General features: G+C 39.8%; 1 protein-coding gene across 3 annotated transcripts in view; it reads left to right on the top strand.

Annotated features, from left to right (window-relative positions):
• Positions 1-8,910: 8,910 nt before the first annotated feature.
• EIF2B3 (eukaryotic translation initiation factor 2B subunit gamma) overlaps positions 8,911-17,731 on the top strand; it is a 124,436-nt gene continuing 115,615 nt past the window's right edge. For 2 of the 3 annotated variants that reach the window (XM_040470022.1, XM_040470021.1), the window contains exons 1-3: positions 8,911-9,037; positions 11,717-11,876; positions 15,845-15,990. In XM_040470022.1, coding sequence (XP_040325956.1) covers positions 11,729-11,876; positions 15,845-15,990 — 294 coding nt within the window. In that variant the 5' untranslated portion in view covers positions 8,911-9,037; positions 11,717-11,728. Of the gene's footprint in view, positions 9,090-11,716; positions 11,877-15,844; positions 15,991-17,731 lie in introns of all 3 variants that reach the window. The other variant, XM_040470023.1, reaches the window with a different exon arrangement.

Genomic DNA, 17,731 nt, shown 5'->3' with positions numbered 1-17,731 from the left:
ACCTGGCTGGCTCAGTCAGTAGAGCATGCAACATTTAATCTCACGGTCATGAGTTCAAGCCCCACATCAGGCATAGAGGTTACAATAAAACAAAACAACAACTCTGTAGATGGATATTAAGGTTGTCTACAAAATTTTGATATTGAAAACTACAAGTATTATAATAAACACCCTCACGCATATATCCTTCCATACCAATTTGATTATTTCCTTAGAATAATATCCTGAAATCACCATCAAACTGCCAAATTGCCAGGATGTATCAATTTTACTCCCTTTAGTGTATATTAATACCTTTATTGTGTCAGGTGTTGCAATACCTTGGTTTTCCCAGTCTGTACTTTGCCACTTAATTTCATATATGTTCTTTCCTGATTTACAAAATTTTAAATTTTTATGAATTCAAAACCCCTATGGAAGAAACTGTATATTGAATATATTCTACGTGAAGTCAACATACTATACTAGTTGGCACATTCTGTAGAGTTAGCATCCCTGTGTTCATATCCTGGTTTTTCCACATACTAGCTGTTGACCATGGCCAAGTTTTCTCAGTTTTCTTTTCTTTTTAATGTTTATTTATTTTTGAGAGAGACAGAATTTGAGTGGGTTAGGGGCAGAGAGAGAGGGAGACACAGAGTACGAAGTAGGCTCCAGGCTCCGAGCTGTCAGCATAGAGAGCCCAATGCAGGGCTCGAACTCACGAGCTGTGAGATCATGACCTGAGCTGAAATCAGACCCTCAACCGACTGAGACACCCAGGCGCCCCTCTCAGCTTCCTTTTCTGAAGCACCTATCCTTTTACTGTTGATTTGATTTGAAATGCTATCTTCTCATAATTTTGTGCTAAATTTATATATATATATATATATATGAAATCCTAAAAAATTTTTAAAAAGAAACCATTTTTCACAGTACTGCCAGAATATTAAAATGACATTGCAAGTTGAAACCAAAGAGACCTTAATAGTCAGTGGGAGAAACTACCATTGTTCTGTGACCTTTACATTTTTTTGTCAAAGCATCAAAAACTTTCTTACTGTCAGTTATAAATGTAGAGGGAAATCAAAACATACTAAACTAATATTTATTTACTACTTTGTAATCTAAAGCATTTAGAGAAATTGAGAATTGTTTTTCTTGCAAAAAACATACCAAAAGTAATTTGAACAATGCTTGCCTCTTTTATTAAAATATGGAACAAGTATCTTCACTATGTTTTGATGAATTGTCATATACCTTTTTAAGTTTGGATCAGCTTCCAACATTCTCTTCTTTGTATTTTACAATCTCATTAAATTTATCTCTAAGAATTCCTTGAATGTGAAGGACTTTTTGCTGGCATAAGTTCCTTTGGAACATCTTCTTCCCTTTTGTCACAAGCATTTTCCTCCTTTATGTAGATAAAGTAGCCTTCACTAAATTCCTCTGGCTGTGTATCTGTATTCTCTCATGATAGCAGTACTAACATTCCCACAATCAGCCATTTCTTGTATGACTCCATATATGTTCAATTGAATTTCACTTCCTGCCTTATCACTTTTCATTTCTTTGCTGCACTTTCATTTTGTTGACCAATTCTGTTATCTTTTTTTTTTAATTTTTTTAACGTTTATTCATTTTTGAGAGACAGAAACAGAGCATGAGCAGGGGAGGGGCAGAGAAAGAGGGAGACACTGAATCCAAAGCAGGTTCCAGGCTCTGAGCTGTCAGCACAGGGCCTGACGTGGGGCTTGAACTCATGAACCATGAAATCATGACCTGAGTTGAAGTTGGACGCTCAACCAACTGAGCCACCCAGGTGTCCCCCGCCTTTTTTTTTTTATGTCACATGGGTTTATCACTGGGAGACAAGGAAGCAACACAACTACATTCTTGCCGTCTGTGTATAAACAATTAAGAGATGTATGGTGACTACCAACATACTGAAAGAAGTGACATGATTGTTTCACTGTTCATGAAGCATGTTCAAAAAAGTTGATTCTATTTTTTACAGTATTCTCATTGCTTTTGTGGAGGAGAATTTTTAGAGGGACTTACTCCACCATTTTTACTGATTTCACCTGTTCATTTTGATTATACTCATAAATTTATTATATAGAAAGTTATAGAGATTTAAATGTGACACAAGTCCCAAATTTCAATAACCTCCATAAAACTCTTAAGACGTTATAGCTGCCAGTGTGGTGTTCCCCTCCCTGTCCCTCTTCCCTAACTTTTTCTTATTTCTAAAGTTTTATCACACTTTAATATGCTGCACAGTTTACTCATTTATTACTTAAATTTATTTATAATGTATGCTGCCCCTGCCTGTTGGGATGAGGTTGGATCCTTATTTGTTCACAAATATACCTTATGAGCCTTAAACTGCCCTGGGCACATAGCAGTCACTCAGTAAACAGCTGTTCAATAAGTAAAGTGTGGCTCATAAACCATACTTTCCAATTTAAAAACAAGGAAAATCAGCCCTCTGAAAATTTTGCTTCTAATAAAGGAGAAAAACTAGCAAATTGATTAAATCAGTATTTTTTAATTGTTTAACCATAAATAATCCAGATTCAGACCTTTAAAGCCAACAACAATGAAAATTCTGTGTGCTTGAAATATTGAAGTCCTAATTAATGAAGTTTCCTTCCAAGCCCTTTATAGAAACAGTATAGCATCATTTGCTCTCTAACTTATCATGAATCTATTAGGCAACTGGTGGGCTCATGTACAAAAATAAAACACAAATATTTTAGGACCTGCAACTGGTTGCCAAAGTAGAGTTTCTCTTTTCATTTTTATCTTTCACTCAGTACTCTAAAAATAATAATTTCCTGCCCCACTGACAAGTCCACAGCCAAATGGAGTAGATGAATATTATGATGTGGCCAGCAAATTCCCAAAGAGAGAACTCTTGCAGACCGTGGGAAGAGTATTTCTGAGCCAAGGCCCAACTTTTAAAGGTTTCCTTTGAAAGCTGAAAGAGAACTTTGGAGCTTGACCTTCTTGGGCTAGTCCCCACCACAGATAAACACACATACAAATGTCCCCTGGGGAAGAAATGTGAACAAGAAACAAACATTATAAGGGGCGCCTGGGTGCCTCAGTCGGTTAAGTGGCCAACTTCGGCTCAGGTCATGATCTCACGCTCTGTGAGTTTGAGCCCCACGTCAGGCTCTGTGCTGACAGCTCGGAGCCTGGAGCCTGCTTCTGTTTCTGTGTCTCCCTCTCTCTATGCCCTTCCTCCCCCATTTGCGCTCTCTCTCTGCCTTTCAAAAATGAATAAATGTTAAAAAAATTTTTTTAAAGAAACATTATAGGGAACAGTCTTTATTCAGTAAGCATTTATTGAGTTCTTCCCATGTAATTAATAAATAAAAATAAATAATAAGTATGAGGCTAAGCATAATATAGATAACAATATAGATTGATTTAGTGAGAAGGAATGTTCAGAAAAAGAGATGTTGATCGCTTCTCGGCCTTTTGGCTAAGATCAAGTGCAGAAAAAGAGATGTTGTCAGTGACCTGGGCCCTCAACTCAGTTTTTCCACCACCACATGGGAGGTCAAGGGAAAATTTATGAGAAATTTTTAATTTATTCAATATTATTTACTTAGTATGTCCCAGGTCCTGTGCTGCTGGGACCTGGGTAGAGAGGAGCAACTAAGATATTGCCTTTGTCCTCCAAGGGCTCCCAGTGTGATAGAGAAAACATAAAAAAGGGATGACAATATTTTGTGATAAGTGCCATAATGTAAGTACTAGAAGCAGTGGGAGGCAGAAAGAAGGAATCCATGAGGCGGCAGTTCTTAAAAGTATGCTCCATGGACCTCTGGGAGTCCTCAAGATCCTTTCAATGGATCTGTCATGTCAAAATTACTTTCATAGTAATACTGAAATATGATTTGCCTCTTTCATTGAATTGATATTTGCACTAATGGTGCAAAAGCAATGGTGGCTAAAACTGCTGGTGCTTTGGCATGAATCAAAGCAGTGATACCAAACTCTATTAACATGCATTGCATTCTTCACTGCCACACACTTGCAATAAAAATAAAATAATAGTAATAAAATAATAATAAAGCAAAGTTTCATTTAATGTCTTTGATGAAGCAATAACATAATTTTATTAAATCTTGGTCCCTGAGTACATACAAACTATCAAAATTAATGAAGTAAGCCAGTCACTTCAAGGAAAACCACTAATAGTATTTGCTACCAATGATAATATTTGAGCTTAAAAGAGAAAATCAGAAGTTTGGAAAACTTGTATCTGTCATCATAAGCTTACCAGCTTTACAACATGTAAGGATTTTCTGATGAGATTGGTGGTTATATTAACAAATGTAATTTTTAAAATATAATAAGGGGCACCTGGGTGGCTCTGTCAGTTAAGCGTCTGACTCTTGGTTTCAGCTTAGGTCATGATTTCACCATTCATGAGTTCGAGCCCCACACTGGGCTCCACGCTGCCAGTGTTGAGCCTGCTTGGGATTCTCTCTCTCTCTCCCTCTCTCTCTGCCCCTCCCCTGCTTGTTCTCTCTCTCTCGCAAAATAAATAAACATAAAAAATATATTTAAAAATTTATGCATATAATATATATATACATATATATATACATATATATATATATATAATGACTCAACATATGGAATGATGTGCATAATTCAGATGTGCATATTTTACAAGTGATCAGTGTGTCAAGTTGCAAAATCATGCGTAGGTAAAATGTCCATTTGAAGTGCAAGTATTAGAGTACAACAAGTTCATTAATACAGTGATTTTAGGGGTTCCTGGGTGGCTCAGTTGGTTAAGCGTCTGACTTCGGCTCAGGTCATGATCTCATGATTCAGGGGTTAGAGCCCGCCTCGGGCTCTGTGCTGACAGCTCAGAGCCTGGGACCTGCTTCAGATTCTGTGTGTCACTCTCTCTCTGCCCCTCCCCTATTCATGCTCTGTCTCTCTTTGTCTCTCTCTCTCTCAATGAATAAACATTCAAAAAAAACACAGTGATTCTACATTGCAACAAATCTTTAACAAACTACCACTTATTGAGCTTTGATGTAGTATCAAAGAATATTACCTACAACTATCTGACGAGACTATTAAAATATCTCTCCCTTTCCAATTGTGTATCTCTGTGAAGTCAGGTTTTATCATAGAATACACTCAAAACTGCATCACAACTGATGGGAGAATCCAGTTGTTTTCTTTCTTTTTTAATTTTTTTTATATATTTTTTTTCAGTATATGAAATTTATTGTCAAATCGGTTTCCATACAACACCCAGTGCTCATCCCAAAAGGTGCCCTCCTCAATACCCATCACCCACCCTCTCCTCCCTCCCACCCCCCATCAACCCTCAGTTTGTTCTCAGTTTTTAAGAGTCTCTTATGCTTTGGCTCTCTCCCACTCTAACCTCTTTTTTTTTTTTTTTTCCTTCCCCTCCCCCATGGGTTTCTGTTAAGTTTCTCAGGATCCACATAAGAGTGAAAACATATGGTATCTGTCTTTCTCTGGATGGCTTATTTCACTTAGCATCACACTCTCCAGTTCCATCCACATTGCTACAAAGGGCCATATTTTGTTCTTTCTCATTGCCATGTAGTACTCCATTGTGTATATAAACCACAATTTCTTTATCCATTCATCAGTTGATGGACATTTAGGCTCTTTCCATAATTTGGCTATTGTTGAGAGTACTACTATAAACATTGGGGTACAAGTGCCCCTATGCATCAGTACTCCTGTATCCCTTGGGTAAATTCCTAGCAGTGCTATTGCTGGGTCATAGGGTAGGTCTATTTTTAATTTTCTGAGGAACCTCCACACTGTTTTCCAGAGCGGCTGCACCAGTTTGCATTCCCACCAACAGTGCAAGAGGGTTCCCGTTTCTCCACATCCTCTCCAGCATCTATAGTCTCCTGATTTGTTCATTTTGGCCACTCTGACTGGCGTGAGGTGATATCTGAGTGTGGTTTTGATTTGTATTTCCCTGATGAGGAGCAACGTTGAGCATCTTTTCATGTGCCTGTTGGCCATCCGGATGTCTTCTTTAGAGAAGTGTCTATTCATGTTTTCTGCCCATTTCTTCACTGGGTTATTTGTTTTTCGGGTGTGGAGTTTGGTGAGCTCTTTATAGATTTTGGATACTAGCCCTTTGTCCGATATGTCATTTGCAAATATCTTTTCCCATTCCGTTGGTTGCCTTTTAGTTTTGTTGGTTGTTTCCTTTGCTGTGCAGAAGCTTTTTATCTTCATAAGGTCCCAGTAATTCATTTTTGCTTTTAATTCCCTTGCCTTTGGGGATGTGTCAAGTAAGAGATTGCTACGGCTGAGGTCAGAGAGGTCTTCTCCTGCTTTCTCCTCTAGGGTTTTGATGGTTTCCTGTCTCACATTCAGGTCCTTTATCCATTTTGAGTTTATTTTTGTGAATGGTGTCAGAAAGCTGTCTCAACCTTCTGCATGTGGCTGTCCAGTTCTCCCAGCACCATTTGTTAAAGAGACTGTCTTTTTTCCATTGGATGTTCTTTCCTGCTTTGTCAAAGATCAGTTGGCCATACATTTGTGGGTCTAGTTCTGGGGTTTCTATTCTATTCCATTGGTCTTTGTGTCTGTTTTTGTGCCATTCTTTCTTTTTTTAAATGTTTATTTTGAGAAAGAGAGAGCAGTGGGGGGTGGGGGCAGCACAGAGATTGAGAGAGAGAGAGAGAGAGAGAGAGAGAGAGAGAGAGAGAGGGAGGGAGGGAGAATCTCAAGCAGGTTCTGTGCTATCAGTGCAGAGCCTGATACAGGGCTTGATCTCATGAACCATGAGATCATGACCTGAGCCAAAATCAAGAGTTTGACGCTTAAAAAACTGACTGAGCCATCCAAGTGCCCCCCAACTGTTTTCTCTTAAGCCAGATATTAAAGAGATCTGCAAAAAGGTGAAAGCATGGCATTCTTCTAATTGTTTTGTTTTCAAAACTTATGTTTTCATAAAAATGACATTTATGATACCATGTAATGGTATTATTTTTATCTTAAAAGTGAATAATGTTTTTTAATTTCTCAGTTTGAGTTTTTAATATGGTGAATATCAATTGATATAATCCATATAAACAAAAGTTCTTTGGGGTCCCCAATAATTTTAAGTAATCTCTCCACCCTGCATGGGGCTTGAATTTACTACCTGGAGATCAAGAGTTGCATGCCCCACAGACTGAGCCAGCCAGGTGCCCCAAGGGTCCCCAATATTTTAAGAGTGTAATGAGCCCAGAGATCAAAAAGTTTCCAAACTGCTGCCCTAAGGGAATAATTTCAAGTCAGTTTAAACTGAAGCAATCCCTCAAGTAGTCAACTACAGGAACAAATTCCCTGAAAATATCTGCTAGTTTAAACATGAGCTTTTAAAATGGATGACAGATATGGGGTTGAATACTGTTCTTAATAACTGGTTCTTACCTCAAAAACATGCTGTAATTCCCAAGGCTTCTGTTTGCTTGAGCTAATAACAAGGAGAGACAGTATCTTGCCGTAGAAGGAAAGGGTAGTCAAATTTCAGGCCTTCTGTAGCCAGTCACTCCATGGCTCCCTTTTACCCATATACCTGGTGTCATTCTTTAGGTAAAATAAGTAATTATTTAGTAACTCCACCAGCAGCCTAAAGTGAAGAAAAGGCAGAGTAGGGATAGGCTGGTTTTATGGAAATAGTCTCAGGTCTTCCTCCCCTCCCCCCGGACATCTAACTGAGCTCTTATTCTTTCAACTGAAAGTCTGGGGAAAAATTACAAGCCCTGACTGTTGTATCCCCAGCATCTACCATCTAAGACATTGTTTGGCACTTATTAGGCACTCAATAAATACTGTTGAATGAAGTAAAACTCCTTTATTTTTATTGCAGAAATTAGACTCTGTCTCTTAATTTGCAAGGAGCTAAAGCAACACAAGGTTTAAGAGATGGACAGAAAAAGAGGAAGCTTCTAAAAGATTAGGAAATTGCAGGAATGTGTCAGAGAGAGTGGCCATTGTTCTTGTTATCTGCTATAGCTTATAAACCACCCCAAAACTAACTGCTTACAACATCGATTATTATCTCTCACAATTGTTGGAGTTGTCTAGATATAGGCATTTGAGGTCTCTAATGCAGTTGCAGCCACTTAAGTGGACTCCCTGATTCCAGGGAGTCTATTATATTAACACAGCTATCAGAGTGATCCTTTAAAAACCTGTCATATCATGTTCTTCTTCTACTTAATTCAAGATCCTCACAATGGCCTACAAGACGCACAAGATCTGAATTATCCACCCTCTCTCCCATTGCCTCTGACCTCTGCCATCATTCATTCTCCACCTGGCTTACTTCCCTTCAGCTATATTGGCCTCTCTACGGTTCTTTGAACATGCAGTCTCTCTTCAGGGCCTTTGCACTTGCTAGCTAGTCAGCTTGGAAGACTCTTACCCAAGATATCCACCTGACTCACTCTCTTCAAGCCATTATTCAGTGTCACTGTCTCAATGAGGTCTTCACTGACACCCCTCCTTCTCCCAGTTTCAATGATTAAAGGTGATTGTTTTCCATACCATAAGAGTCTGGTGCAGAAAGCCGATGTGAGTCGCCACATTAGACATTGCAGACATAGAAAGCGTTGGCAATCCCTGGCCTGCATGAGTATTTGGCTGTTTCTCCACCCGCTAGCCCAAAACTGCGGCTCCCAATGAGCTCTCTTTTCAGAGTGGTAGTCGGCCATACGGTAGAATGAGAACTCCCTAAAGCAAGAGACCGTGGCTTGTTCCTGTGCAGATTCCAGGAGCCCAGCACTGGGAAACACATTCAATGGGCGTTGATGATTTGTGAATGAACGAAAGGATACAGACCACCCAGCTTCCTCTTCTCCTAGGGCGGGCTTTTTGTATGAAATCTATTGCTCGACGCTCGTCCCTTCTACGCGGGTCTGCCCAGCGCATCCCATCGATCTGTTCGGCCATCGCGCGCCTGCGCTTTTGGACTGGCAGTCGGAGGCGGCGTGGGGTGAGCTGGGAGCTGCTGTGGCGCGCCAGGAGTCGAGAGGTAAAGCTGCGGCGTTAACGCTGCCAGGCCCCTTACGAGCTGGCTGTTGGGGGTGAGCACCGCGGTGGGGGCAGCCGGGCCCCGCTCATATGGGGAAAGCAGGCTCCTCGATCCCGGCCGAGGAAGGCCTCAGGAGGTGGGCGGGGGTGCAGAGCCCTGGAGTCGCCCGCTCGAGTCCCTGTCTGACCCGGCCAAGCAGCTAAGTAGACGAACTAGAAGGGATCTTGGAGAGAATGTGAGCCAACCACCTTGTGCAACAGATGGAAAGGAGTTTGAGGGAGGGAGGGATCTACTTGAAGTCACAGCGAACGAGAACCCGGATCCTGGACCACTCAGCACAGTGCCTGAACTCTTTCCACTTCAGCCCTTCATTTATTCTGCCTATTTTTAGTTGTTTAGGGGCAAGCCAATGAAATAGAAATAGGAATGCAATAAAGTCCAGATGAGAGACCCAATTATGATAGTGTTTTATCTTACCAGTGTACAAAAGGAGAAGGCAACGAGTGCCATGATGGAGGCATGTATGAGATGCCATGAACCCCCCACTCTAAACCTTGGGAGGCTAACGAGACTCGTTGTGATTTTTATCACCCAGAGTCGTGTCAGTGACATTGAGGCATTTGACAATCTGTCTGGATCATGGTTAGTTATGTTCATGATTATCACCGAGAGCCTTGCGGAGAGCAGAAACCTTAGATCCTGGTGACCTGGGGTCTAATGTCCCTTCACGTGTTTGAGCTTGACTTTTACAGGCGGTTGTTGAGATGTTCACAGATGCTTATTCCACAAACACTGATTGAATGCCAGGCATCTGATGGAAATTGTGTTAGGTACTGAGAATACAGTGTTGACACGGTCCTTGCCTTCAAGGAACTCACGAGATACAGACATTTAAATATATGTGCAATAAAGCCTGGGAAGACAGAGATGATCTGTACATGGTAGAATGGAAGCACCTAAGAGGGAAGGAGTTGCTTCTATCAGGAGGATAGGCGAGGTTAGGAATGGTTTTTTTAAGAAAGATGATTCTTAGACTGAAGCTTAAGTAGGTGATTTCTAGGCAAAGGAGAAAGGCAATCTAGGAAGCAAGAGGAGCAACACAAAGACCAGAATTATGCAACAGCATGGTTCATTTGGCACAAAAGGCTTTCCATGACCTAGCCTCTGTCTAATGATGTCAAACACAGTGCTTATTGTGGGATTGCCATTATTTTGTGTGCTTTACATAGATTAACTTATTTACTCTTCAAAACAACGCTGTGAAGTAGTAATTATCCTCATCTTACAAAATAAAACTGAGACGAAGAGAATTTATGAAGCTTGCCTTAGTTCACACAACTAATGCAGGTTAGGGTTAGAATTCAAATCCGGCCATCTGATTCAGGGGTCTATGAACTTAAACCAGGCTCCCTTCCAGGAACTGAGGACACTCAGAGTTTTAAATGTCAGGCCACTGGTCATCTCACCTAGACGTGGCAGAACCAGAACTCAAAATCTGGTCTTTTGACTCTGAAAGGTCCCATGCTCTTTTCATAATAACGTCAGATGTGATAGGAGTTATACAGTACCACATTGAAGTTAAATTCCATTCTGAGGCAGTGGTTGCTGAAATTGAAATTACCATATCTTTAAGTTGTGGATGTTGTTCAGGAGGCTTCACTTTGTGCCTTGGGTGTACCGGGTGTAACTGCTGCAGTTTAAATAATGATGAGGACCCAGGACTGATTATAATTACAGGGGAGGGTGCAGCATTATTTGCCAATTTGGTTTCAGATTTTTTTTTTCTGAACATTGCATTTCACACTGGTACTTAAAAAGTTTTATCATTTGTTGTAAATCAAGGAGTACTTTTATTTTAAACCAGTAAGGATTTATGACCTTTTACCGTGCACCTCTTCTGTGGTAGCTGCTGTAAAGAGATTCTTTTGAAGGTCAAACAGGTTTGTTTATTACCTTGAGTTTAGAGAAAGGAATTAATCTGATTTGTTTGGGCTCTGCAAATCTAGGTTCAGATACATCCCTACGTTTGTGTTTACAGTAATATCTTTCATAGTTGGGGATAATGTGAAGAGAGCAGATGGCTGAATTATTGGAGGAATCTTAAGTCATCTCATACTTTTCAGAAACCTAGTGTGCTTGTATTTATGCTGTTAATTCTAGTCAGAAGTTTCCAGATTTTTTCAAGAAATTAGAACTCATATCAGAAGCCCACTTGGTAAACTCTTACTCCTTCAAAAGTCCCCTCAAATATTACCTTCCTGTAAAACTCCCTGTCTTTTCTAGGAATACTTAGGTATTACCTTCACCAAATGCCTACTGCATCTTTGATATATTCCTGCCACGACACTAATGATAGTATATTGTAATTTACTGAATTTATCTTCTCCACTTAATTGTGAGCACCTCAAGGGAAAGGGCCCGGTTTCTTTAATTCATATCTCTCCTTCAGCCCATCTCCCCTGGCTGGAGCTGAGAGTTTATATTGGTGAGTCAGAAAATGTGATAAAGGTGATGTTAATACTGTAGCTAAGGAAATTTTCTTATAGTGGTTATTGGAGTTGGAAGTGACACATTTGACATAAGTGATTATCAGTAACCTAAATAGAAATAGGGTTAGTACTATGTATGCTTTGAATTTGTTACTTTTTTTTCCCTGTTAATTGTTTTTCTCTGTGATAGCTGTTTGTGAAAATGGAATTTCAAGCAGTAGTGATGGCAGCTGGAGGGGGATCTCGGATGACAGACCTGACTTCCAGCATTCCCAAACCTCTGCTTCCAGTTGGGAACAAACCTTTAATTTGGTACCCACTGAACCTGCTTGAGCGTGTTGGATTTGAAGGTGAGCTATGGCAATGAGATGTACTCATAAAACTTTGGGGATGTTTGATCCCAATGATTTGCCGGCTTTACGAGAGTGAGAGAGGATGAATGAGAGAAGACCAGGACTCAGCATTGGCTGGAGACTGGCCTCTTTTAATTAAGAACATAGAAGTACTCTATTGCTATGTAAAAAAGGTTGAGAAGATAGTGCTATTACTGTTTTAGAGCTGCTCTCCACAATGATCCAAGATTACTCCTATAAGGATATCAGAAAGAGCACAGAGGGATTCCAAGTCAGTACCTCATAGTCAGTACTTACTATGAATCTATATGTACCAGGTGATATATTAATATATTAAGGGGTACAGAATTGGAAAGGTAACTTAGGCCCTGATTTCTAGAACCTTAAAGTCTAGTGGGGTGATACAAATATAAAGAGAGGGGACAAGACTACAGATCCTACAGACATTAAAAAGATAAGTGAATATTATGAACAACCTTATGGTAATTAATATATTTGACAACCGAGATGCACATTTTATTTTTTATTAAAAAAATTGTTTTTAATATTTCATTTATTTTTGAGAGAGAGCACAAACATGGGAAGCTCAGAGAGAGAGGAGGAGGACAGAGGATCTGGAGCAAGCTCTGTGCTGACAGCAGTGAGCCCGATGTGGGGCTTGAACTAATGAACCATGAGATCATGACCTGAGCCAGAGTCGGATGCTCAACCGACTGAGCCACCCAGGTCCCCCTAAATGCACATTTTAGAAATATTGCTTTGGAATCTCTATAAAGAATGGATTTGAAGGACTCAAGGCTACAAGCAGGGAGATGAGTTGGGAAATTGATACAGAAGTCCACACCAGTATTAAAGAGGGCCTGAACTAAAGAAGTAGCACTAAGGATGGAGAAGAAGGAACATTTGACTAAGTTGATGATTAATGGAGAGGGAGAGTGGAAAAAGAGAGAAGAGTTCCCTCTACTTTTTGCTTGGGTGACTAGGTGACTAGATGGTGATACCAGTAACTAAGAAAGGTAATATGAGTCAATGAACAGGTTTGAATGAATATAATGAGTTCAGCTTTGGCCACGATGAGTTTGAGGTGTCCTATAGTTAGATATAGCAAATCTGAGTACCAGATGGAAGTAGTGTCAGATCCTGGGGCACAGTCTTCTATTCTGGTGTTCATTCCACTATGAGAATTGCCTTCCTGAGACAAACCTGTGAACATTTCTATGCAGTAGTCTTTATGACACTGATGTTAAGAGATATGTTTTAGAGGCTCCTGGGTGACTCAATCAGTTAAGCGTCTGACTTCAGCTTAGGTCTTGATCTCATGGTTCACTAGTTGGAGCCCCACATCAGGCTCTGTGCTGACAGCTCAGAGCCTGGAGCCTGCTTCAGATTCTGTCTCCTCTCTCTGCCCCTCCCCCACTCACACTCTCTCTCTCTCTCTCTCTCTCTCTCTCTCTCAAAAATAAATAAACATTAAAAAAATTTTTTTAAGAAATATGTTTTAGGTGGCGCCTGGGTGGCTCAGTAGTTTGAGTGCCTGACTCTTGATTTCAGCTCAGGTCATGATCCCAGGGTCATGGGATTGAGCCCCACATTGGGCTCCACACTGAGCATGGAGCCTGCTTGAGATTCTCTCTCCCTCTCCTCTCTGTCGCTCCCTCTCTCTGCCACTCTCCCCCACTTGTGTTCTCTCTCCCTAAAATTAAAAACAAACCAAAAAAAGAGATCTGTTTTAGAAAAGATTTTTTTTCTTCTTTCTTTCTTTTCTGTTCTTTTTTTTTTTTTTTTTTTAAAGAGAGAGCATGCGCAAGCATGGGAGAGGGGTAGAGGGAGGGCGAGAGAGATTTGAGGAGTGCCTCCTAAACACAAGATTCTGGAGTTAAAAAAAATTTTTTTTGATTTTACATTTATTTATTTTTGAGAGAGAGAGAGACAGAGAACAAGTCGGGGAGGGTGAACAGAGAGAGAAGGAGACACAGAATCCGAAGCAGGCTTCAGCCTCTGAGCTGTCAGCACAGAGCCCAATGTGGGGCTTGAACTCAAAAACTGTGAGATCATGACCTGAGCCCAAGTCAGACGCCTAACCAACTGAGCCACCTAGGCGTCCCAAGATTCTGGAGTTTGATAGCAAAATCTTTATTCACTTTGTTCATATTGTTCACGAGTTTAGAGAAGTTAATATGGCTCTGCTTAGCATTTTTCTTTCTCTCCACAAGAGTCTTAGTCCAGTTATTAGACTGTCCCACATATGCAGTTACTCCCTTCACTCTATCCACTCTACCTAAAATGTCCTCTCCAAAATGGTACCATCTCTTTGAAATTCTAAACAGCATCAATCATCCTGTCCTCTGTGGTTCCATCTCACTGTGTTTTTCTATCTCAGTACTACCCAAGGCCTGTTTTATGCTATAATTAGTGGCCTGGGAGACTGATATCTCTGAGAGCAGGTACTATATCTCTTTCATCCTTGTAATATCAGCATTTACATACAGTGTGTACTAAAAAAATGTTTGTTGGACTTGAATTTATTTTGACCTATCTCAAAGGCCATCCCTTCCAGAAAGCCTTCCTTAGTCATTTCTATGTATAATTTCTCCATCTTAAGTTTCTTAAGAATAGGAACCATGTTGAGTTCCATTTCTGACTTCTCAGTGCCTGTTTTTCCTTTTCATATTAAAAGTGTTTGTATTTATTGGATGAATGAGTTAGTGACTAAAAGAAAGCAAAGTGGGGAATGGAAGAAGAGAGAAGGAAGGAAGGGAAGTTAAATGATTTGGAAAAGAAAGAAAGAGGAAGAAAGAAGAGAAAAATATGATTGCAGTGAAAGGGAGACATAATTGTTACCTAGAACACTATCACAGAAGAAGTGGAAATTGTTTCACTTTAGAGACACTAAAATCTGATCTTCAAACATCAGCAACACATGTTATGTTGTAGTGAATTACATTACCCTACCAAAAATCCCAAAGATAACAAAACCCCAAGTTTCCTGTCATTGGTTAACAGCTATATGGATAAGATGAAGACATCTGTTTTGTGGAAATTGCTTCTTAGTAGGGTTCATTGTGATCCTCAATGAAACACTTATGGCTGCTTGGTGGGAAGTGGTGATAGCTCCTTTGTAGTGAATGAAAATTTAAAAATTTTTTTTTCAACATTTATTTATTTTTGGGACAGAGAGAGACAGAGCATGAACGGGGGAGGGGCAGAGAGAGAGAGGGAGACACAGAATCGGAAACAGGCTCCAGGCTCTGAGCCATCAGCCCAGAGCCCGACGCGGGGCTCGAACTCGCGGACCGCGAGATCGTGACCTGGCTGAAGTCGGACGCTTAACCGACTGCGCCACCCAGGCGCCCCGTGAATGAAAATTTTAAATGTAATCCTGTTTGTGTATGATTCGATGAATGCTCTTCTGAGTTCATTACATCAAGAAGTGGCATGTAATATACTAAAGTGTGGGCTCGAATCATCAGAACTGAGTTTTATCTTGAGTCCATTGCTTACTAGTTGTGTGACCCTGAACAAAGTCACTTAATATCTTTTAGTCGAGGTTTCCTCATTTGTAAAAATGAGTTTTTGTAAGAATTGAGAGAATGCGTGTAAAATACATTGAAAAGACTCAATAATATTAGCTATTATTACATTTAGAAACAGGGGCTCTTAGGTGGCTCAGTCAGTTAAGTATCCATCTGGCTCTTGATTTCGGCTTAGGTCATGATCTTACAGTTTTGTGAGTTTGAGCCCTGCATCAGCCTCTGCACTGACAACACAGAGGCTGCTTGTGATTCTCCCTCTCTCTCTGCCCCTCCCCTGCTCACACTCTCTGTCTCTTTCAAAATAAATAAACTTAAAAAAAATAACAATAAATAAATCTAGAAAGAGACCAAATCTAATTGAAATAGTGAAACCACTGTCTAAATGAAAGCGAGTTTTTGTGTCTTTCCTTCTTTTTTTGTTTTGTGCTGTAGAAGTCATTGTCATTACAACCAGGGATGTCCAAAAGGCTCTATCCGCAGAATTCAAGATGAAAATGAAGCTAGATGTTGTATGTATTACTGATGAAGCTGACAAGGGAACTGCAGATTCTCTGCGCCAAATATATCCAAAACTTAAGGTGAGAAGCTATTTCTTAATTTTTATTGTTTACTGAAGATAAATATCATTGATGTTTTCACAGTGCATTACAGCTTACAGTGCTTTTTTGAAAATATATTTTTGCATCACGTATTTTGTTGCCCCATGTACTCTTCAACTGCTTTTTATCTTGATTATGTTTTTAAAGTTTATGTATTTATTTATTTATGTAAGTAATCTCTGTACCTAATGTGAGGCTTAAACTACATATCAGAAGTCACATGCTCCTCTGACCGAGCCAGCCAGGCACCCCTATTTTGATTATTAATGAAGATTTAGGTGTTTAGTTGTCACAGGCACTGGTTTCCAATATTTTTGAGTAATTGTACATCCCTATGAAAGAGGTATACTTCAAATGTGCTTTAAAAGATTCCGTTTAAATGAAGTTCATGAACAAGTGAATTTAATCTATAGTGATAAAAATGAAAGCGACAGTTGACTTTGCAGATGACAGGTTGACTAGAAAGAAATATAAAGGAACTTTCAAAAATTCCAGACCCCCACCCCTGCAACATGTTAATATTTGACCTTTTGGTCTACTTTGATTAGATACTAACAAGGGCTTATGGATATGAGGACATAGTCTCCCTAGTGGCCTGTGGCCTATGAGCTGAGAAATATCCACTGTAAATTATTTTGAAATTGATGTCCTTTGGGAAAAATTCAATCTGTATGATAATGTTGGCATCTTGTTTGAATTGGGGAGCAGACTCTCTGGGCATTTCTCATGACTACAAACAGATTAATAGTTTCAACCTACCTATGCACTAAAGAACAAAAAATTAATGTAGAAATGTACTTGGCCTTTCCCGCCATCCCACCTTTATTGGGAAATAATTTACATACAGTAAAATACACAGATAGTAAGTATACAGTTCAATAAATTTTGACAGATATATACACCCTGATTACCATTACCCAAATCTAGAACATTTCCATTACCTCTAAAAGTTCCTTTTTACTTCTTTTTAGTAAGCTACCCTCAACCTTCCAGCCCCCTGCCCCCCTTGAGTTAACTCACATGTTAACTTTGTTCATGAACTAGGTATAAATGGAATCATACCATTTTAGTCTGGTTTCTTTAGTTTAATGTAATATTTTTCAGACTCTTATTGCAAGTATTACGTGTGTGTGTGTGTGTGTGTGTGTGTGTGTGTATGTGTGTGTGTTCCATTGAATAAGTATACCACTATTTACTTATTTACCTGTTGATGGCCATTTGGGTTGTTTCTAATTTGGGGATGTCATGAATAAAGCTGTTAGGAACATTGTTCTGCAAGTCTTTTGTGAAAATATTCTAGGTTGTAGGGTTTACTTTACTAGAAACTACCAAATAATTTTCCAAGTGGTTATACCATTTTATACTTCCATCAACAATGTGTAAGGGTTGCATTTGCTGCACATCTTCATTGACACTTGGTATCGTCTTTTACATTTTATCCATTCTAGTCGCTATCTATGGAGTAGTTACTCATGGTGGTTTTAAAAAAATTTTTTTTAATGTTTATTTTTGAGAGAGAGAGAGTGAGACACAGTGTGAGCAGGGGAGGGCCAGAGACAGGGAGACACAGAATCCGAAGCAGGCTCCAGGCTCTGAGCTGTCAGCACAGAGCCCAATGCGGGGCTCCAACTACAAACTGTGAGAACATGACCAGAGCTGAAGTCGGATGCCCAACCTACTGAGCCACCCAGGCGCCCCACTCATTGTGGTTTTAATTTGA

Source organism: Herpailurus yagouaroundi, unplaced genomic scaffold, assembly GCF_014898765.1.
Source record: "Herpailurus yagouaroundi ecotype Mexico unplaced genomic scaffold, PumYag 77, whole genome shotgun sequence".
In the NCBI taxonomy this organism is placed as follows: domain Eukaryota; kingdom Metazoa; phylum Chordata; class Mammalia; order Carnivora; family Felidae; genus Herpailurus; species Herpailurus yagouaroundi.
The sequence above is the reverse complement of the archived record's forward strand: the minus strand, read 5'-3'. Positions and strand labels throughout refer to the sequence as shown.